The sequence below is a fragment of the Lissotriton helveticus genome, chromosome 9, assembly GCF_964261635.1.
Source record: "Lissotriton helveticus chromosome 9, aLisHel1.1, whole genome shotgun sequence".
NCBI lineage: Eukaryota > Metazoa > Chordata > Amphibia > Caudata > Salamandridae > Lissotriton > Lissotriton helveticus.
In genome coordinates this window covers 747,886,070-747,909,197 of record NC_136070.1, presented here as the reverse complement: position 1 = coordinate 747,909,197, position 23,128 = coordinate 747,886,070, and the positions used below count along the sequence as shown (strand labels likewise).

At 43.8% G+C, this 23,128-nt stretch overlaps 1 protein-coding gene across 1 annotated transcript in view; it reads left to right on the top strand.

Moving 5' to 3' along the window:
- Positions 1-4,558: 4,558 nt before the first annotated feature.
- Positions 4,559-23,128, top strand: part of GIPR (gastric inhibitory polypeptide receptor) — an 888,530-nt gene continuing 869,960 nt past the window's right edge. Inside the window, exon 1 of the mRNA XM_078662339.1 lies at positions 4,559-4,753. Coding sequence (XP_078518465.1) covers positions 4,559-4,753 — 195 coding nt within the window. The remainder of the gene's footprint in view (positions 4,754-23,128) is intronic.

Below are 23,128 nucleotides of genomic sequence, written 5' to 3'. Positions count from 1 at the left end.
GTCAAGAATTGGGGTGGAGTGGACATTGAGCCAGGATTCTGTAAAGGAAACCAATGTCAATTTCTTCAGTGAGTAGAGCTTCAGCCATGTCTGTGGCGTGTTGTACTGCTGATCTGCAGTTTAGGAGCATGCAAGGAAGAGGGCGGGAGCCTCGATGGTGGGGGGAGCTAGGTGGATAGAGGAGTATTGAGCAGGAGGTCGAGGTGAGTGGACAGTTTTAGAGATTCTGTTAGTGCCAACAATAACAGGGATGGGGAAAGGTGCTGACTTCTGGCTCAAAGCGAGTCAAGAGTAGTTGATCTCAACAGGTTTCGGTACCAAAAAGGGGTGGCGATGCCGTTTGGGTCAAAGTGCCTGACTCGCTGATGGACTGGAGGGTCAAGGGATGCTCTGTGGGGCCATAGTAGAGGTATTGAGGGAGGGAGGAGCAAATCTACCCGGGGAGAGGGAGCATGGTGGCTTGGTCCTGTTGAGAAGGTCTTACTGTAAGTATAGGAAATCGGCAGCAAGGGAGTTAATGTTCTGCTCCTTTCTGTTCAATTGCTGTGTTATTGAGCTGAAAAAGCTTAAGGTTTTTTGCAAGGGCTGAGAATGACTTGGGTCTATGGAGGGAGAGTGAACAGGGGTCGGGCATTGGACGGAATCAGTGATATTAGGAGAGGGGAGAGGTTGGACCCTGGGCGCGGGATTAGTAATGCTCCCATTCAATGAGTTCAGAGGAGGAGTAGAGGGCCTACTGTCCAAGTGAGGAGGGAGAGAAGTTCTAGGTAGGAAGTCAGAGTTCCGGGAATGTCAATGAGATTAGGGGTGGAGGCAGGTTGTGTATGTGGGTGTGAGACGGCAGAAGGGGAGTGGGCAGTGATAATAGGGGGGAAGAGTCTACTGGATTGGTGAAGACGTTGGAGATGGGGATGTCACGTGGGGTGTTAGTGAGGTAAGCGGTGGAGACAGGTTGTGTCTGTGGATGTGGGACATCGGAAGGGGAGTGTGAAGTGGAAGTAGGGGTGAGAGTGACAGCTGGATTTGAGATGACTTTGGACAAGGGGGAAGTAAGGGTCCGGGGAAAAGCGTCTGTGTTGGAGTAAGGGGTAGTTTTTGGTCGCTGTGTGGTAGTTATCTACAATGAGTGTTTTCAAGTGTTGTTTTAGAGTACTGTGCTTGAAGTTCTTTTTTGCATTACTGGTCATTTTGTCTAGGTAGTTAATGGACCAGGAGTTGGGTCCATAACGCACTAGATTTGAGTTCCGGGTGGAGTTAGGCGGGCGCATGGTTGAATGGTAGAAATGCCAAGTCGTAATCAGGAATGAAGCAGTAGGCTGGGGTGGTAGTTATCATACAATTATATGCAGTACATACAATAAACTCTAAAGTGCCATATTAACTGCAGTATAAAACATTTATAGCAGTGTATACCCTAAACTCAAAAGAGAGCAGGACCCTACCAACCATGCTTTTACAGTAAGCATCATTTGGCCCAATCCAGGAGGACATTCCAAAAGCATGAGGTGTATCAGCACTTTTCAATGCCTGCTATATTGGGAGGAGACAATGTCCACAAGCCAACTCCAGTAAAATTCCCATAGGCAGGGAGTGTAGGCAGTCAGCCCTTATCAGATTCTATGATCTGAGGAGGTGTGAGAGAATGAACACAAACCCAATCCAAGATGTCCACCAAGGAAGAGAGTGGAGCAGCCCATTTCTATTTCTAAGCCCAGCCAAGCATAGGGATCGGGTAGGGGGCTTCAAGCCAAGGGGAAACAAAATGGATGCCAGGGAGCAGTCCCGGGAAAGGAGCGAACAAAATGGGTGCCCTTGATGCAGGCCTCAGAGATCAGGCATGAAGGCCAACTAAAGAGTCCCCAGAGCAAAGTCAAATAGTCCGGCCAATGCGATCATGACTCCCCCAGGGATCTGCTCACAGCTGAAAGCTTAAATTGAGCCACCATTGCTTGCAGGGTAGGTTAAGGTGAAAACACTTACCCAGTCTGGGGCGAACACCGGGTGGAGGCGTCACTCCTCTGCACCCAGACAAAAGGCAATTAGTAAGGAGTAAGGCAGAGAAAAGCTTCTCTTCCTCAGTCAAAGTTAAGTCATCAACTGCAGGCAATTTAGAGCAGAAAGAGCCTGCCAGGCATTCTTCTCTTTGCGAAGGGTAGCTGCCACAATGTATCAGGTCAGTGCAACAAGCCCTCCGATCACGGAAGCGCACAAACTCTCCAGGCAGATTGAATGAAGAGTGAAGCGGAAGCATGCGGGAGCATCCGGGACTCTGAGAGAAAAGTCGGAGAGAGTGCATCAGCCATCCGCCTTCACCGGCAGTATGTGCCCCACCAGACCTCATCATGCGGTAATTTGCGAGTGATTGCGACCACAATTGAAGTCCCAAAACATTCATACATAGCTCTGCAGTCGCTATTAGGAAGAGAATGCCCCTTCCTAATAGCGAGTCGCAATACACTATTTTGCGAGTCGCAAATTATTTGCAAGTCGCAAAATTGTATGAACCGGTTTGTGCATTAAATTTTACATCGTACATCTGGCCCATAGACTCATATGAACATTTGTCAGTCTCTTCTCATGGGAAGAATGTGAGAAGACCTTGAGAATCTGATACAATTTATTGAGTAAAAGAATTTACAAATTTTACAATCGTCACTTATTTGAGCCAGCGTCAATGAGGCTACACTAGTATGTGCAATGTACAACAAAGGAAGGCAAAATGACGGTATCTTTGAAAATACGTGAGGGTGCAATAATGTTACTGGTTACAAAAACTTTAATCAGTTGTACAATCAAAAACATAAACAATTAATATAAACAGTGTAATAGCAATTAGTAAAACATAAGTGAATTTATGTTCTTGAAGCAACTTTGATCGCATGACATCAATACATGTTACCTTATTTGGTGCAAACCTACAACTAATTCTTAAATTATGGAAGAGTCAACATGTCTGTTGATCTTGACTAAGGACCTTATTTATGGGATTTTGGTGCAGAGCAGCACAGCAAGGCACCTTGCTGAGCTATCTTACGGTAAAGTGAAAGGGCAGGAATGCACTATATTTATGCAATGCGATGCATTCCTGTCCTTACTCCCTGCGCTGGAGCCGTTTCAGCAGCCTAGCACCAACATAGGCACCCTTTCACCATGGTTCAAGGGTGCCTCCATTGCATGCAGGATTGTTTTTGTGCAATAAGGTGCACCTTCCTGCACAGAACCAATCATAAGAGGTATATTCATCTTTCTATGTGTGCTGCAGATGCAAAGAGGAGAAACATTGAGAAATAAACATATTTCTACTCGTTACGCCTCACTTCAGGATGCATAAGGATTTGGAGCTTCCCTAGGTTAACATGATTTTGTAAATCTGGGTAGTGTCAAAATCCATGGGTGCTGCGTGGAAACACCCACTGCAACACCTATGGAACACCTCCTGAGTAAGGTGACACAGTGATTTGCACTGTGTTGCCTTAATCAAGATTTATGAGATCACTCAAAGCCATGGAAGGGTGGCTTTGCATGATTTCATGAATCTGATTCAGGGCCCTGTGTCACACATGTACCGCTTAACGTGGTGCAAAAGTGACGCAGGGCTCCCAGAAGCAACCCTGACTCTCTCTACCACTGTTTATTTTACACACATGCATCAGTTCCAGGATAGATTCTCTTCTCTTATCCTCTTATCCAACTTACTACAGAATAGATTGTAATGGCGGGGTGACAATGCTACGATCTCCAGTGGTCACAGGGCAGTATCACCCTTGTTGTCACGCTTTGTGAGGCTGTCATTTGGGAAGAAAATAACATGCCTTGCAGCAGAGTAAGGGACTTACATCTGCTGGTGACCATTAAGTTCAGTCCAGCAATGGTAAAGTCCATTAGTATGTGTGCCATGATGACTTGAGGCAAGGACAAAAAGGACTAAAGCAGGCCTGACAGTAGGACTCAACGGCATGGCAGAGTGAGTGACTCTCTGCAAGTGCAAAGATTCAAGCATGCCACCAGACATGGGCAGCACTAGCAGGCCACACCCACACCTAACTTAACAAACTTATTCCTCAAAGGTAAGCAAGACTCCTACTTGACACATGCACATAAGCACCACCAGCATCTCTCAAAAATACAATATTGCTCCTAATTTAATTCTGAGTATTGCTAACCCGCTTCTGTATCCACCTATCCTCTTCTTCAATGTATGGTGGAGAAACCAACAGTCATGCCCACACATATCAGGCTCCGCTGGAGATATCCTGACATATTGCTGAAGTTCTAGAGCCATCAAGGAGGAACCCTTCTTACACTCGTCCAGTGGCAGACCTATACCAAGTCTTGGGTGTCTCACTCACACACTGCTATGATAAAGGAGCACTATCTCTTCTCCTTGTAAGACCATTCTCTATGGAAGCATGCTCCTACACTGATATGTGCTTTGCACTTTCTCCTTCCATCACACTTGAGAAGCGTTTCTTGAGCATTTATTCTAAAGCTGTATATTGTCAATTTGCTTGAGCCCTATGCTGCTCAGTTGGATGTAAACCTTCCTAGCCTTTATTGAATGACAGATGTCCCCTTTTCTCTGACTTGTATACGCAGGAAGTTGAGGTGTACTCGGAACTACATCCACATGAACCTGTTTCTCTCCTTCATGATGAGAGCCATCTCTATCTTGACTAGGGACATCCTGTTGAAGGATCACGGCAGCAAGGATGTTGATGACAATATGGACATGTCCATCTTTATCAGTGATCAGGTGAGGACAACAGAAGCGCTTAAACTCACTTGCTGAAGAAATGTTAACTGCACATGTTACTCATCAAAATGCACAAATTAGGCTAAAAAACTATAGGACTGTAGGCTGCTGGGAGTATTGTCTGATGGGAATTGGTAGGAATTGAGGTGGAACCATGAGAGAGTCGTACGGAATGGTGAAGTAACATTGGTTTTGGGTGAGCCCTAGGAACTAGTCAACATCATTGGATGTGGAATCTGTATGGATCGTTGATGAAGCACTGGCCATTGGACAATTGTAACTAGTGATTTTTTAGCGCTGGTGGTGGAAAGTTGTTAAAATAATAATAATAATGCTTTATTCGATCACTTTGTATCATAAAATCAACATGCAACAAACATACAAAATCGTTTAAAAATCAGTGGGGGTTCACATCGAATTAGGACATGATTAAGCTGAATTTTCAAGTTGCTAAATTAAAAAATATATATATAATAAAAGAAAAGACTAGTAAGGAAAATGGGGCGCAAAGTAATGGTTTTTCCTTTTGTTAAAAATATAAAACAATAATGAATAAAAGATTAGAGGAAGAAGCGTTAAAACACCACCAAACAGTAATATATAAGACGTAAATATGTACAAGCTATAGATGAACTCTCACAAACAAGCGGGATGTATCTCGAAGTTGGAGACACTGATTGTTTTTTTTTTGTGTTTATTTTTTTTTTCCAAAAACGTGTACATTCCACGAAGGGTTCAGGATTTGTGGGCTCCTCAACAAATGATAGATCTGAAATGAGGGAAGGGCTGCCATTTTCACTTTTCACTCGGCTTGTGGGAGTCTTTCAAAGCTTTGTGTCTAATGTTCCAGGCGCGGCTCAAAAACTTGCCCACCCCACAGGTAAAAAATGTGCTTGAATTAGTTTTAAGAATACGCAGGGCAACCTTGTGGCCACGTGTGCCCATGGATTTACAAATTGGTTTTATCCAGTTTGACCTAGCGGTGGAATAAGCCGGGCAAGCAAATAGAACATGGAACACACTTTCTGACGGGGCTCTACAACAAGGACAAGCCTTGATTTGATGTTCGTGAGTGCTCCATTTAGATGTTGTTACATGTACTGGGAGTGTGTCTAGCCTAAATTGAGTGTATAGCTGCCTATCGCGTGGAACCTGGATAATATCCAGGTAGGGCTCTAGGGCTCTGCACTGTTTATGACTGAAGAACTAATCTGTCAATCTCCCCAGATTTGTTTTGTTTGTTCATTGGAATCAACCCACTTCCAATAGATATGCTTCAATTCTAGCTTGTTTGGGGGGACTTGTGTTTCCCATTAGTTCATAAGACCCAGCTTAGTCAGTGTCTTTCTAACATTGGATATCCACTTGACCCTGTTCCCCACATCTAGATTGGTCACCTTAATCAGGGCAGCACCATAATTTGTGAGCTCAGGGGTGCGCATTTCGCGAGCCCCAAAGAGCAGTGGGCACAACTTAGCAATATCCCTGAGCGGCTGTCTACCCATGTCAAACATTAGGGGAGTTAGAGGGGTATTGTGAGGAAGCATTACCAAGTCCCTCAGGAACTTGTGCTCAGATTTGGAGATAAACTCTATGTCTTCAAAGCCCCAAAGCACCGCACCGTAGAGGGCGGAGCTGATTGCTTTGGCATTGTGAATTGCGAGGGCTGGTGCAATAGGCCTACTATACGAGGACCGGTGTTCTTTACTTAAAGCTCCGACTCACACGCTTATGGTTCATGAGCATCTTTGCTAAGTGGGGCTTCCAATGCATTTTGTCAGAAAGCCTTATGCCCAAATATTCAAACATATTTGCTCTCTCCAATAAGGTGTCATTTAGTATTAAGTTGTTTTTAAAAGACTTGTCAGGGTTAAAAGCCATACATTTTGTTTTAGTGGTGTTTATAACTAAACCCCGAGAATCACAAAATGATTGATATCTGTTTAGCAATTTTTGTAAGCCAGATGGAGTTTTTGACACCAACAAAGTGTCATCGGCGAACAAGAGGGTTGGAACTTTGTCGCTCGCCAGAATTGGCGCATCGGCCAAGACCTCCTGAAGAAATCTCACCACCCCGTTAACATATAAAGAGAACAGGGTGGGGGCTAGGACCCAGCCCTGGCGGACTCCTCAACCGACTGGGATCTTCTCAGTGACTTCCCCTTGGTGCCCCCATCTCACTTGGGCGTAATTTCCTTCATGTAGGCAGGTTAAGAAATTAAGTACTGGGGTACTTAATTAAGTACCTCAATTAAGTCCCTCAAGTCTGCCATAGTCTTATCCTGGGTACAAGGTCAAAAGCGGTTTTCAAGTCAATAAATGCAAGGTAAAGGCTACCCTTGCCAATGACAACGGCCTTTCAATATATGAGTAAGAATCTAAAAACGTGGTCGATCATTCCTGTCTTAGGCCTGAACCCAGCCTGGTATTGGGAAAGGACATCTTCATCTTCAGCCCAAGTCTGTATTCTATGGAGGAGGACCCTACCTACCAGTTTTTGCATGGCGTTGATTAAGCTTATTGGTCTGTAATTTGATGGATCTTCCCTGTCCTCCTTCTTGAATATCGGGACCACCGTCGCACCTCTACAGGAATCCGGGATTGGGTACCCATTAACTATGGCGTTCATCAAGAGCTGGATACAGCGCCCAGTTTTTTGGATCAGCCAGAAAGAGGTCGCCAGGTAGATCATCTGGACCAGGAGCCTTTTCAGGAACTATTTTTGTAATTGCCAATTCAATTCCGGCCATAGAAAACGGTTCTCTAATATTCCCTACCAGAGGGGTGTCTATGGAGTGGCTTAACTCCTCCGTACATCCGCCAATGGGAGCGGAATATAATTTCTTGAAATGGTTGTACCACTCTTGACTGGTAATGTGATTAGGTAGAGTGGAGGGATCTCTAGTGTTACCCTTGCTTACTAAGGACCAAAACTGATTCTTATTTGTCTCCAGACTAGTAGCTTTCAAACCCTGCCAGTATGATTCATCCCACTCAATTTTAGCATGGTTGAGGGCAACCTTATACTCCTTTCTTGCTAATATGAACAGATTATGATTTTTTGCCCTGATCGCAACAGCTAGAGCTCACCATTTTAACCTGCATTTCTTAGTGAACCACAGGTGTTGCCTTTTTTTGGGTCCTTAGGTTTAATATGGTTATCAGTGGCTAAAAAGAAAGTGCTTAGCTGCTCTATGGTACGAGAATGGACATGGGGAGCTCCTACACAGGACTCAGTGGCCAGCAGGGTTGCCTGTAGCTCTGATGTACTAGTCATAACAACTTCCCTGATGCCAGTTAATTTAATGTCTTCGGATGAGACCTTATTCCATTTCAGATGTCTTTTACAATTCGAGGAGAGAATGTCTATGATGGAAGTAGGGGCCATGTTAATATGCTGGGGGGTTAATGGAGCCCAAAGAGATTTTAGAGTCATACATAGGGGGTTGTGATCACTTTCAGTAGTCGAGCCCACGTTCATGTCTACCATTTTGTCCCATAGTTTAAGGATGTAATCTGTGAGTGAAGGGGAGCCTACTCTTTTAAAAGTATTTGCCCCATTGATGTCTGAGAGGGTTCTACCATTAGCTGCTCCAAGGCCATGTTCAATAGTCAATGCAATGAGTTGGATTACAATCGGCGTCCATTTGCTAATTGGTGGTATATTTAATGGGGGAACCGTCCATTTAGAATCCCGTTCCTCCAACTCCAACATATCCTCTGAACTCAGAGGCTCAAAAGTGCAGTTGAAATCTCCTGCAACTACAGTTTTAGCATCGGGCAAGCAACTGGATAAAGAATGTTCTAGGATTGTGACAATAGGTGATATTTGGCCTCCCTTGGTGCCTCTGATGTAGACATTAAGCAGCTCCAAGGTGCCCCCTCCCCTAGGTCCTTTGATAGTAAGTCTCAAGATGTCTAGGCTTTGAGTTGGCTGGAACGTGATTGTGCAGCCAAGAGCAATGCTCACCCAAATGATCAGGCCGCTGGCGGTCGTCCTCTACCTTTGGTTGTTGCTGGAGTGCAATAAGAAGCATAACCGGATTTATATAGTGCAACCAGGCTCCAAGTCTCCTGAAATAGACATATATCATGATCCTTGATCAGGTCGTTCTAATGTGGGAGTAGTAACTGGTTTGCTAGCTCAGCCACATTCCATGATAACATTTTTAACTGCCGTGGGCATATGACCGGGTCAAAATCAGGTGTGTCATTCAAAGTTTGACTACAAGGTAGATCTAGAGGAGCAAGTGTTGTTGTTAAGTCTTGTAACACACAAGAGTCGATCCCGTGTGAGCCCTGGTGGTTATGCTCTGACGCATACCCTGTTTTATCCATTGGGCCTTTATTAGTAATGAGGGCAAAGGGTTCATGTGTGCTATAAGTGTAGCTAGGGGTCAGGGTGTCTTGTTCTCTAAAGTGGGTGGGCTTGGTAGGCAGTCAAGAGCATTGAGCCACCCTCTAGTTGAGTTTGATATCTGGCCTCTGAGGCTACTTGTGTTCGTCTGAACTGTACGGCTGAAGTGACAGGGGGGCAAGTTGGGAATTCTAAAGCTAAGAGGTTTTCTGCCAAATCAACATTAGAAAATGTAAGTTCAATAAAATCATAGGGCTGGGCAAGAATAGGGCATCTACGTGCCCTAATGATGTCTTCCCGAATCATTGAGCTGGAGCCTCTGGTGCGACGTATCCAATGTATGACTTTATTGGTCAAAAAATCAGAGCTTTCTCGACCGTGATCTGGGCCAAGTTTGGGTATGTTTGCCATGTAAATACTAGGGCCTTGTAGTGGTGGTAGGGTGTGTGTTTCTCTCCATTGTGGAGGTTTCAATGGAGCATGCATAGGCTGGGCATTGCCCGTGGCTCGACGACAGCCACCAAGGGTATGGCAGTCCTTAGTTAGGGCAGCTAGTGAAGTGAAGTGAAGTATAACAATTCTTTCTTGTCATGGGCTTGGGGTGACTTAGGCTTCCAAGTTTTGAGCTTGACATTATTTGACTTCTTGGCCTGAAACTGTCTTTTCGGTATGAGTTGGCCCCGCCAGAGAACGGGTAAGCTGAGCTTGGGCAATGGCCCGATTCTCTGGCTGGTGTCCAGGTCGAGCCAGGAGGAGCAGTGACTTCAGCTCTTCAAGCATGCACTTCAGGGATATAATCTCCAACCTTAAGGAATCACTGGGCCCAGGTGTATCGTCGATTGGTCACTCAGCGGTGCTACCATCCTGCGGGGTACTTGGTAGTATCGCTTGTTTAATGGTGAGATTGAAAGGGGCTACAAGTGGGGCAAATCTATTAGTGCACAGGATATTAGACTTCATTGGGGTAACTTCCTTACAGGTTGTTTGGTCAATGGTTACCCTCCCTTGTATCATGGCATAATCACCTTCTATGTTTTTGCTAGAGTTGCCAGGACCATTGTGAGCTGGTTTCTTAAACATAGTAGGGACGATGGGCAAACAAACTGGTCTTTTGGGATCAGAGGGGGATTGGCTGCAATTGCTATGTGGCCCTGGAGCATCTGCCACCAATATGTTCTCACACTCGCTAATTAGCGAATCTATCCTATTGAGAACACAATTACTGGCAGCAGGTTTACCCAATTTCTTAGCCTTTTTCTCCTTACCAACCCCACCGTTCCCAGTGCCCCCTGCCCCTGCTCCCTCCATAGTTTTCCGTTTTCCCATGCTCAGAGTACAAAGTTGTTTAGACTGCGACAATAAATGTAGTACAATTTACTCTGTTACTTTGTTAGTTGATTAGCCTTAGCAGTGATTATGAGTAGGTTATCAAGTCAGTCAACCCTATTTGGGAGTAAGGGAATAAGGGTAGAAAGTCAGTGTCTTCCACGTTAAGGCAAAAGGTCCAAGCTCCAGGTCAACCCGCTACAATCAATCAATCAATCAATCAATCAGAGTACTTGTAGAGCACGCTACTTACCCGTGAGGGTCCCAAGGAGCTGAGGGGGGGGGGGGTGCTGCTACTGCTTGAAGAGCCAGGTCTTGAGGAGTTCTTCTGAAGGCGAGTAGGTCTTGGGTCTATCGTATGTGGGTAGGGAGGGTGTTCCAGGTCTTGGGGGCGAGGTAGGAGAAGAATCTGCCGCCGGAGGTCATTCGTTGGATGCGAGGGACAGCGGCAAATGCGAGGCTGGCGGAGCGGAGCTGGAGGGTGGGGGTGTAGAAGCTGAGTCTGCTGTTCAGGTAGGCTGGTCCGGCGTTGTGGAGTGCTTTGTGTGCATAGGTGAGGAGCTTGAAGGTGATCTTCTTGTCGACGGGGAGCCAGTGTAGGTCTTGCAGGTGGGGGGTGATGTGGCTGCGGCGGGGGACGTTGATGATCAGTCGGGCGAAGGCGTTTTGGATGCTTTGTAGTCGTCATAGGTGTTTGGCTGGGATTCCTGCCTAGAGTGCGTTGCCGTAGTCCAGTCTGATGCTGACGAGGACCTGTGTAACTGTTTTCTTGTTTCGGTCGGGATCCACTTGTAGACCCTGCGGAGCATGCGGAGGGTGTTGAAGCAGGAGGAGGAGACAGCATTGACCTGGTTAGACATGGAGAGGGAGGAGTCGAGGATGACTCCTAGATTGCGTGCATGGTCGGTGGGTGTTGGTGCTGTTCCCAGTGTGGTCGGTCACCAGGAGTCGTCCCAGGCTGAGGGGTGGTTCCGAGGATGAGGACCTCCATCTTGTCCGAGTTCAGCTTCAGACGGCTGCTCCTCATCCAGTCAGCGACGGCCTTCATTCCCTTGTGAAGGTTGGTTTTGGCGGTGTGTGGGTCCTTGGTGAAGGAGAGGATGAGCTGGGTGTCGTCGGCGTAGGAGATGATGTTGAGGTCGTGATGGCGGGCCACTTGTGCGAGGGGGGCCATGTAGATGTTGAACAGAGTCGGGCTGAGGGATGAGCCCTGGGGGACGCCGCAGATGATGTCAGTGGCTTCAGATTGGAAGGGTGGTAGGCAGACTCTCTGGGTTCTGCCGGAGAGGAAGGATGTGGTCCAGTCAAGGGCCTTCTCTTGGATTCCGGCTTCTAGGAGGCATGTCTTTAGAGTGCGATGGCAGACCGTGTCAAAGGCAGCCGACAGGTCCAGGAGGATGAGGGCTGATGTTTTGCCGTTGTCTAGTTGGTGCCTGATGTCGTCTGTGGCGGCAATGAGGGCTGTCTCGGTGCTGTGATTTCGTCTGAATCCGGATTGGGATGGGCCCAGGATGTTGTTGTCTTCCAGGTGGCGGGCCAGTTGCTTGTTGATGATTTTTTCGATGACCTTTGCCGGGAGAAGGGAGATGGGCCGGAAGTTATTTATTATTTTATTTTTTTTGAGTCCTCATTTCACCGTTGGCAAACACAAATAAACACTAACAGCCCTAGTTGTTTCCTGGGCGCCTCGGGCTGAAGTTATTGCTTATGCCTTAGGCCGGCCCGGCCTGCCCATTTTGTCCAGGGCGTGGTGTAATCATAGGACCCCGAGGCTTTAGACCAACCTCATTTCTTTTCCCCACTCTAACAAGGGATCCCACACCATACTATTTACATTTTGTGTAATGCCAGCTTCAAGGCGTGCCATTCTCAATACAGCTCTAAGCCAATCCTCGTACAGGGGGGGCTCGGGTCTTTCCAGATCTTACAAATCGCTCTGCGGGCAACAAGAACAAGGTTAAAAAATAAAGCCACCTGTGTTTCCCTAAACCTGCAAACAAAGTCCGTGTCTAACCCAAAAGAAATTCTAGCTGTGTTCAACTTAATTTTGACCTTATAAATGCCCTCCAAAGCTCTCTCAACATTGGCCCAGAAAAGATCTAATCTGGGACATTCATAAAATATATGGATATCGTTGGCCTCTAGTAAACCACATCTAGGGCAACAGCATGGTGAAGAGGCAAACTTAGCTATCTTTTTGGGGGGTGTAATATAACCTGTTTAAGACGAAGAAATGATTTTTCTTAAGAGAAGCAGACCTAACAAATCTGTAAAGATAGTGGAGAGATGTTTTGTATAGTGTGCTTGAAGCAGCCTCTAAGGGAGATGAATTCCAAACAGCATGCAATGATGGTATATGCCCTTCCTCGACCTCAAGCATGCTTCTATACCAAAAACCCACTTCTTTTTTCTTATACCCAGATGTTAAGAGGGCGGATTCAATGTCCCAGTTGCCACAGATGTTAGGCTTCTCTACAGAAAACCAAGAACAAAGTTGTATATATTTGAATCTGGAGAAAGAATCTCCAATCTTCAGCCTCAACACCTCCCAAGGAAGGACCCCTTCCGATGTTACCAGGTCAGACCACACTGTTATACCTGCCCTTTTAATAGGAATAGAGAGACTATCTTTAAGGCATATTGGTATGCCCGGGGAATCCCAAATTGGAGCTAGGTCGGAGTAGTATTTTATGCCCCATCTTGCCTTCACTCTGGTCCAAACTAAAAAAGCCATTTTCAAAACCTTTAAACGTACCTTTTTATAGAACTTTGGCGCCCCAAACTTATACAAAAAACCGGGCCCTCCCCCTTCCTGACGAGCCATAATCCCCAAGCTCTTTCCCCAGTTGTATTCATCAGGGTTAGAGAGGAGACAACGGATATTCTTTAGTTGGAAAGCTAGGGCATACCCCAGGACGTCTGGAAGAGCTAGACCTCCCTTTAACAGTCTTCTTTTCAATTTCTTCCACGATAGCCTGGAGTTCTTATTAGCCCAGATGAAACTTCCAATTTTTCCCTGAATTCTACCGAGCATTTTTTCAGGGAAAGCCAAGGGAATCATATTAAAAAGGTATGTTAACTTGGGCAATATCACCATTTTAATCAGATTGACTCTGCCGTATATCGTTAAAGGGAGGTTCTGCCATCTCAAAAATAGCTGATCAATGTCCTTGGCCACCCTCTTTATGTTTATCTGGGGTATATTGGTTATGTCAGGAGTTATTAGTATGCCCAGATATCTGAACTGACTACTTTGAACTCCATGCCAGTTGTTAGTCCCCCAACACATTATTTCAGTTTTTAAGGTTTTAATGAGGTAACCTGAGTGTTGGCCAAAATCAGACATAATCTCCTCTACTCTGGGGAATACCTCTGCAGGATTGTTTGTATAGATCATCAGATCGTCGCGTACAGCGCAAGCTTACAGCTGTACTCCTCCACATTGAACGCTCATCCAATCTCAACGCTTGCGCCAGAGGCTCAATATAGAGGTTGAACAGGAGGGGCAAAATAGGACACCCCTGCCTTGTTCCCCTACTGATGTTAAAACGAGATGTAAACAGACCGTTCAACAAAATATTAGCAGAGGCACCTTGATAGCAGCCTCTCAATACATGGGGAAAGATTGTCCCAAACCCCATAACATTCAGGACATCCCATAGGTAGTCCCAGTTGACACGGTCAAAGGCCTTCACGGCATCATATGCAGCCACAGCCAGGGACTCCGACCGTGCCACAGCCAGATCTATGCTGCCAATCAGCTGGGAAGTCAACTTATGGATTTGCCTACCAGGCATAAAACCATTTTGGTTGGAATTAATGAGTAGGGGAGCCAGTTTGGCCAATCTCCCTGCCAAGATGCTAGTAAAGATCTTGTAGTTCGCATTTACCAGGGAGATTGGCCGAAAAGAGTCTGCCTTAAGAGGGTCCTGCCCTGGTTTAGGTATAAGGACAATTGTGGACTCCTTCCAAGAAGGTGGTGCCCTACCCTCCAAGCTATACACGTAAATAAAAAGTTGACAGAGTCTTGGGAGTAAAACATGCTGGAGAACTTTATATACATTGCCAGGGAGGGCGTCAGGACCGGCTGCTTTGTTATTTTTAATCTTTTTTATATGAAGACTAACTTCTTCAATCGTAAATGGTCCATTTAAAAGCTCACAGCCTTCATCTGTCAATTTAGGTAGGTCCTTATTTTCTAACCACCGAAGTGTATTTTAGCACTTGGAGACTGCTCTTCCTTGTATAATTCAGAGAACATGGTAAGAAGGCGTTCCTCCATGTCCTCTTGTTTGGAAGAGGTGCCCTGGTCGTCGATAATTAATTTGTTGATGTTATTTCTCACCCGGTCTGCCCTTATCTTGCTGGCCAGGGTTGCCCCTGCTTTTTCTCCGTACTCATCGTTTTCCATAGAGTAGGTAGCCCACTGTGCCTTGACTTTCTGGTCCAACAATGCTCGATATTCAGATCGGAGGCATTCTAGATCTACCAAGATCTGTGGTAAGTGATCTGCATGTGATTTCTGCCTTAAACTCTCTAGATTGGAGATTTTGTCTTCTAAGATTTTAAACTTCAATTTCTGTTTCCTGTTATTAGAACAGATCAGGCTATGGAACTGGCCTCGAATATAGGACTTATATGTGTCCCATACTGTAGTGTAGTTCCTATAGTCCCAATAGGCTCTGCACATTGGAATAATATCTTCAGTAGTGTAGACGTAGGACTGAGGTTAACTAGGTCTCTACTGACTATATTAGACTTAAGTGTTTGCCAGCTAGCTCAGAGTTCACTAGAAACTTTCTCGAATAAGCGAGGAGGAGTTTAACCTCCCTGGATAGACAAGAAGGGATTTAGTTTCTGACAACCATAAAACATGACAACTTTGCTCTCCCTGATTAAGAGTGTATCTCTAGAGTCGTGTGAAAACAAAAGGCAGCTATTTCACTCAGTCAATAAGTGCGTACTTAGTTTCACCAGATTGCAGAGAAAAAGAGAGACGGGCGTTTTCAATAAAAGGTGTTATTTATTGAGCAGTCTCTTTCCTCATACAAGAGAAATTAATTGCTACAATTGCAATACTTGTAGTAAAGTAAAGTGCATATAGTAAAAGCAGGATTATGAAATAATACTGTAAAAGCATGGACATGGTTTCTTAGCCATATGATACTTTAAAATGGATATATTAGATACATACATATATACATTGACTAATCGTACTCAACTGGTGCTTCTAACTACGCCTACCCCGGTGTACCTGACCTAAGCCTAATACGTGGGAAGGAGTAAGTAAGTAGCAGTTTAAGTTAAGTTTGTTTTGCCAAGGATCTGACTCAAGAATTCTCTGTAAGGGTTTAGTCAGTTCAGTACCTGGGTATTAGAAGGCAGGAGGGCTGGTATCTCTCTCTCAGGACTCGGTATCCCAGTCACCCGCAAGGGTAAGCTGGAAACGCCGGAGGCTGGATTTCTCGGCAAGAGAAAAGACAGCGTCTTTCTCAGCACGTCAGGGAGGAGGGGCAGCGTCCGTGGGCTCTCGCATCAGCTGGGCTCCCGGGCAAGTAGTAGCTGCTCCAGATTCATCACCACCGTGTGTTTGCTTAAGGCAGCGTTGGTATATTTATACCTGAAAGGTGCCGGGTTTGACGTAAGGATGGACATAAGACGCCAATAAAGATGTCACTAAGAACTGGTCGTTCTTACAGTGCTTTACAGGAGTTCTCGGACGAAATCAAAACAATAGCAGCGGGGATTTCCCAGGTTGCTGGAGGCTTGGATTTGTTTAAGAACTCGGTGTGCTTTCTATGGGGCTGGAGGAGTAGGCTTGCTTAATGTGACAGCATGCGCTATGACTGAATTATGAAAAGGGTTTCTTTGCAGTTGTAGGGATATTATTGATTTATAACTGGACATGGGCAGAGAATAGGAATATCGATTCAGGTACCTAGATAAACACACTACACCCACTCCACGAATTCATGTCCATAATTACTAAACTAAGCAATAGTAAACATATCTAACAGTGCATGTGTATACCGATCCACCCCAAAATAAATTTTTTGCAATTTGAAATGGCATATGCGAAATACACGAAAAATTAGTATAGGTACAGTATTTCAAGCAGAGTAATCATTCATAAAATAGGATGCATATATATCAGCGGAATGATTTTGCGAAATTACACATGAAATGGCTGTTAATACAGAAACGAAAAGTGCGAGACCATTCCATCACATATAAATACAGTTTTTTGTAAATATGCTAGAGGTTGAGGTAAGATATTGTCTCTAGAGTTCCTAAAAATAGAAGCTCCGTTCTCTAAGAATAGTTCTACTTTAAGCAGAGGATGAGTGCCAAAAAAAAGTAAATATTTTTGAATCGGGGAAAAAAAAAATTCGTTTATCAGGGGAAAAAGTCAAAACAGTTCCAAATATTTCCAGTAGCTTTTGTTTTTCAAAGCTGAAGGCCAAATTCAGAGTTCAGGGAACGCTGTCTGCTTGTATGCTTAAAGTTATTCTTTTTGTTCGGGGGAGAACATCATTTCAGACAGACTTTCAAAAAAGCAGTTTACCGCTTCAGGTGAAAGTTCGACCAAGTTGGTGAATGTCGCTACCATGCAGTCTTGAGCATGATTGCTTTCAATGATGTTTTGATCAGCATTGCTTACAGAAGGTCGTACCTGGTTGATGCTGCTCTCATCTTGTACTTCACTACCCTTTAATCGCAGTGGTGAAGTTTCCACGAATGCCGTCATCAGGATAGGTAACCGCTGGGGACAACACGATGCATGAGCCTTTACTGGACTTAGCAAAGTATCTGTATCCAATGGTACTTCTGATTGTAGTGTGAGACAGATGTCCAACACGCATTCCTCTCCGCACAGCATACATCTTAACACGGGTAAGATACAATTCTGCCAGATGGGTCTGAATGAAAGAAACCAGGTCATATTCAGATCTCTTAGCCGGGCTAATCTAAGGACTTTAGTTATGCGGTCCCGATAGCGTATAGCTAGGATCGTTTCTTCCATTGTAGCTGGAGTCTTGTCTGTGACATGGCTTGCCATAGCAAAGCAGGAGTATCAAAAATAAAATGCCTGCTACGAGTCCCAACAGGAGTGGAAGGCCGCCAAAGATCGAATGGACAAAATTAGGAAAAATGCCCAGGACTGCTTTGAAGGGTGTCAACAGTCCCGAAAAAAGTGTCTTAAATACACTCGGGATACCATTCGTATCAGAAATGTTTAAGATTTGGTTTAGCATTCCTGCGAAGTGTAGGGGGCAATTTGTTGATAATAATGCATGTATCTCTGTCGTTGTCCTTGCAACTTGGCGATCATACGTTTCTTTCGATGACGTCAAGGGCACAGGCGTCTGTAGAAGAACAGACTTCATTCTGCTTAAAGTATCAATTCGAATAGAAGAGATTTTCAAACTGGGCCAAATTCTTCCCTCCCTGTCTGGAGTGTCGTTTGGATACAATACTTGCATACAACAAGTGACCATGGACGAAACGCTTACGAGATAAGCTTTTCCTGGCACCAAGCCACAACATCTGTGGCCCACAATTAGAATGTAGCTCCCGTTAGAAAGCCGTCTAAAGAATGGCTCTATTCGAGTTGCAGGTGTGCCAAGCTGGTGACATGAAAGGTTATTTGAAGTCCCCTCACTGGCCCCATGTAGATTTATACCCTGACACAGAAGTATACCACTTAGTGATTTTTCACAATTATTACCACTAAGAAATACATTCTGTCCTTTTTTCACTATAACATGTGTGTGTGTAAGGTAATTTCCATGATGACTTAATGTATCCTCTACCCAACCTTTCATACTGGCCTGCCTGTATATACTTTTGGCAGTATCGAAATTGGAAAGTTGTTATCGGAATAGTTATGATTCCGTGTATTATCCATTCAATGACAGGTCATTCTGACATTGTCAATGGTAATCTCTCAAGTTTTTCAATGCTCAGAATTGTATATCCTGCTCCTTTTTGTGCCAAGCTGATTTGTGTATCAGTAAGGTTAAAGATAGAGAACAGTGACGTTGTGTTGATTAAACGCCAAGGCACGTAGCCTGAACGCAGATTTTGCAACGTCCAGCCAAGCTGTACAATAAAACGCAATTGGGACTGACCATGTTGTAACATTAGTAAGTCCTGCTCTATTATATCGATTGCAGATGATACAATACTGTCCAGTGAATATATTCTGGAAGACAGAGTCATTAACCCATTGTCCACAACAGAAAGTGATTTTTCCAAATTAATACGGTCAATTTCCCGTATTTTCTCTGCTGTTTCAATTTGAGTTACTTTCCAAGCTTCGTTATAGGCTGCATATATAGAGGCCGCTACGAAACGTTTTTGACACTGTTTGCGTGGTCCCATAATGAAATCACGCAAGTCAGCACCTTCTTTAAGTAAAGTCAAGTGTTGCTTAATTTATGCCAGTGTGGATGTCTGTAGCCATTCGAGGCAGAGTTTTCCTACACTGTATGTTGTTACTATCCCTGGATGTTGTCTCTGGGAGTATCTAGGGTCTGGCCTGGTCAATTTGAACCCCTGTATTTTGTTCAGGAATCTATCTTGACAGTTATTTGTGTCTGTGGGCCAGATCAACCATTTTTTCCAATCAGGATGTGTTCTGTTTTGGTTTAAAATATGGGATACGTCTATCTCAACATCTGTAGTGCTAATACTGTCAGGTGTTGGCTTCGGAATAGACGGTTTATTTAAGTCTTTAATTTTGGCTAGGCCAAAACAGGATGTTTGTTGAATTGTGTAATTCAAAAATATAATTTGTTCTGGGATCATGCAGGCTCTGAATAATGATTCTATACCTTGGACCTGCCAATCTCTGGAACCCCAGATCGTTTTCGTTTCAATGTTTTTGTTCCAAAAATCAAAACCAAATGTATTCATTTTTTCAAAAAATGATTCTGAATAGATTAATTTTGTATTTGTCAGCATGGTTTTCATTCCTGTCTTATTTAACAATTTGAAATAAAATGTTTCTGCTTCACTTGTGTTAAACCCTGAGAAGTATGGGAATTTCTCATAAAATGTTTTTGAACTACCTTTTGGTGGAGTGGCACAATGTTCCCATTGATTGTAATTTAAAACATTTCTAGGTTGAGCAGATTTATGCAAATAATGGTTAGCATAGTGGTTGTAGCAATACATCTGTTCATAATTTGATGAACCCTGTAAATAATCATGTTCTGTAAATTTTGCTGACATAACTAAGTCTGACATCATATCATTAATACTTTCAAAGTCCCAATCATCAGAGAATGTGCTCGGTTTTACAAAGTCACTTAATGAAACCTTAAATTGATGAGGATACTTCAAGAGCTCGACCGGGCCATATATTTCGTAATCTGTTTTGTCCCATGCTACCCCACCGGGTATTGGATTGGCTGTGAAGTTTACTGAAGAAAGTTATCTTTTCTCGATGTGTGAAGACTTGTGTGGCTTCAGGACCAAGTTGATATTCTGACTTGCTGTGTCCAATGTAATATATTTTCTCTCAATGAAATTTCCCAAGCATAGTACCATGATGAGCCAAAGCAGGAGAAAAAAATACACCTAGCACCACCCAAAATTCAATCCATGGAGAAATCAGATAGGTTTCTTGTAGTTGATGAAAGAGTTCTTTAGCTTTGTCTTTAAAAGTTTTTGTTGTTCTTGGCTGTTCCCCAGGTTCGCTTGGATCCTCAGAAAAGTCATCGAAATTGATGAAGTAGCCTGATGCAGTTCTGTCAATTATTGGAATTGCTTCTGGATTTTTCTTTGTTTCATTAGCATAGTCTGTGGCTACATCGTTGTAGACAGGTGTTTCTTGACGAATTGTTGCAATTTGGGTTTTAAGAGGCTTAAGTTCCATGGCTTTGTTGCATAGTCCTTGTTGATTCACTGTAGGTTTATCAAATGTGATTAGTCTCTCAGTTTGAGCCTCTTGATTTGTAGCAAACTTTGGTGTTCTGCTATTTCTTGGGAGTCCACTTGGCCTACTACTTATTATTGGCCACATGATTGTGGTTTAACCAGGTCGATGGATACAACTCGGTTCTCCTTTTTACCAGTAAGGGGCGGTAGTACAACTGATCTTGTTCTGTTGACAGCTAAGACAGGTACTGCTTTTCTGTAAGAAGGCCCAAATTCCTTCTTTACCGCGATTTTCTCTCTGACCAGATCCCCAATCTTTGGAATCCAGACAGGCCTTGCTGGGACAGGTGGTTTCTCTTCAGTGGCTGTTGGCTTTTGTTTCAACTTTATGTTGCTCAGGTCTTTTCTTGTTTCATTTAAGTCCTGTAAAATAGCCAAACGATCTTTGATATCAAAGCATTTTCCTTCTACCACTGAAGTTTGACTATCGAGATCCTGGATATGCATTCTAGTCCCGAACAATAGTTCGTACGGACTGAAACCTTTTAGAGAATTTCTTGGCAGATTATTAAGACTATGTTGGACAGTTGTTAAATGTTTGACCCACCCAACCCCCGAACCTACTACCTTTGCCGTTATAGATTGCTTTATGTCTCGGTTTTTTCTTTCCACCGTCCTATTTCCCTCAGGAAGGAAGTGACAAGAATACCGCAATGCAATGCCCATGCTGGTCCTGGCCTCCTTATAAGCTCGAGAGCTAAAAGTAGGACCCTGGTCAGAATGTAGCATGCCAATTGCGTCTATGCCGCTATAGACTCGCAAATCTTTTTATAACAGTTCAGACGTCAGCCGAGAGCTGGGGTCTACATTTTAAGTGAAACTAGTCTCTAAATTAATATTAATAGGGCGCATTTTCTCTGGGTATTTCTTATTGATATTCTTGTGATATCTAAAAGAAGGGCATTGGTAATACTCTGGGCAGTTCGCCACTGCGATCTCTGTTGCAGTTTTGACAGTAAAATACAAATTTGTAGTTTTGCAGGCTCATTCCCGGCCACCAGTATATTGATTGTAATTCTCTCAGAGATTTCAAGATCCCTCGATGCCCTAGACCTTCCCCCATGTGTGCGTCTGCTAATAACAAGTTTCTCCTTTTCGTGTTTGGAATTACCCTATCCCCCACTCCAGGGATTTGAGCAAAAGGAACGGAGTTTACATCGATTACGTATGTATAATTGAGTGGATAGTTGACGGGTAGCGCTGCACAGTCGCCTTTTGATGAAGTTTTTACTGCCAGCATCGTTTCCCCGTCTATGTATTTTCCTGAACGTTTTTTTGTAGCTACGGAAGCCGGTTTAGTTGCTTCCGCTGTGGCTGTCTCAGCCAATGAATTCCCTGAAACGTGAACGCCATCACGTTCATGACTCAGTGAATGTATCACGTGAGTCTTTGGTAGTTCTTTCTGTGAAAGAACTACTTGTTCCCAAAGCGATTTTTGCTTTATTGTGGCACCTGTGTCATCTTTGTAACCATTTTGAACCCATTTCTGCAAGTCGTTATTGTATGATTTGACGCAGTAATATGAATCGCACACTATTAGTGTCGGGAATTCGCGATCGGCATTATCTAGCGCCATTTTTAACGCTATTATTTCAGTTTGTTGTTCTGAATTGTTCTCTACAGAGTGTGATATTGTTACCAGAGGTCTCAATTTACCTCCGCGCCACACGTTTTTAACAATTTCGCATGTGGCGTTATAGGCTTGTTCTCCCCAAACTGAGGGTTGTGCATATCCGTCTGTATATATTACACAGGCGTACTGTCGTATGGGCAGAATGTCGATTGGCAGAGGATATTCTCTTTCATATTCTAGATTTTTTAATTTTTTCAAGTTTGGACCACAATAGTATTTCACTTTGTCTGTAGCAAGAGAATTTTCCCATTGTATCCATTTTGGATTTAATGCCATGGTAGTTAAATTACATGGGCTTGTTAATGCCTCAAAGGCTGATTCTGCTGTTATAACAGTAATCTGTCTGCCTTCGGCTTGGGCTTTTTCTTTTGCTACAGCTGTTTGAACCGCATGTACAATGTTTTCCTTAATACTGAATGTTTTTTCAGCTTCTGTGTACAAATGTGAATTGTATGCTATTGGTACCGTTTCTCCCTCATTAGAGGTTAGGTATGTGAATACGCATCTTCCTGGGATGACCCGGATCACAAGGTTGCGTGTGTTATCGCGTGTTTGCAATTTTGTTTTAGCTAACATGTCTGTTTGCAATGATCTCAAAATTTCTGTGTGTTTTGAGTCCAATTGATTGTTTTAAAATCTGGTTTTATTAGTTCATAGAGAGGTTTAACCCTCTCTGCATCATTTAGAATGTAAGTTCTTCAGAAATTCAGGAAACCTAGAATTGATTGTAAGTTTTTCAGCGTTCTTGGTGCTTGGATTACAGCACATTTCTCTAAGAAATTGTCTGCCAGGCTTTTGCCTTCACTTGATAATTCATATCCTAAAAACAGGACAGTTAGATGGGCAATTCGTGACTTTTTAAAGTTGAATTTGTAACCCTCTGCTGCGAACCCAAGTATTATGGTGTTCACTCTTTTCAAGTGAGTATCCAAGTCATCATCTGTTAGATAGATGTCATCGACATAAGATAATGCCTCATCATCATACATTTGTAGTAACTCTAATACTCTTGCTGAGAATAATCCTGGGCTGTTCTTGAATCCCTGTGGGAGTCGACAGAATTTTTACTGCGAGCCCATTATTGAGAAAGCGGTCAAATACCTGCTTTCAGCTG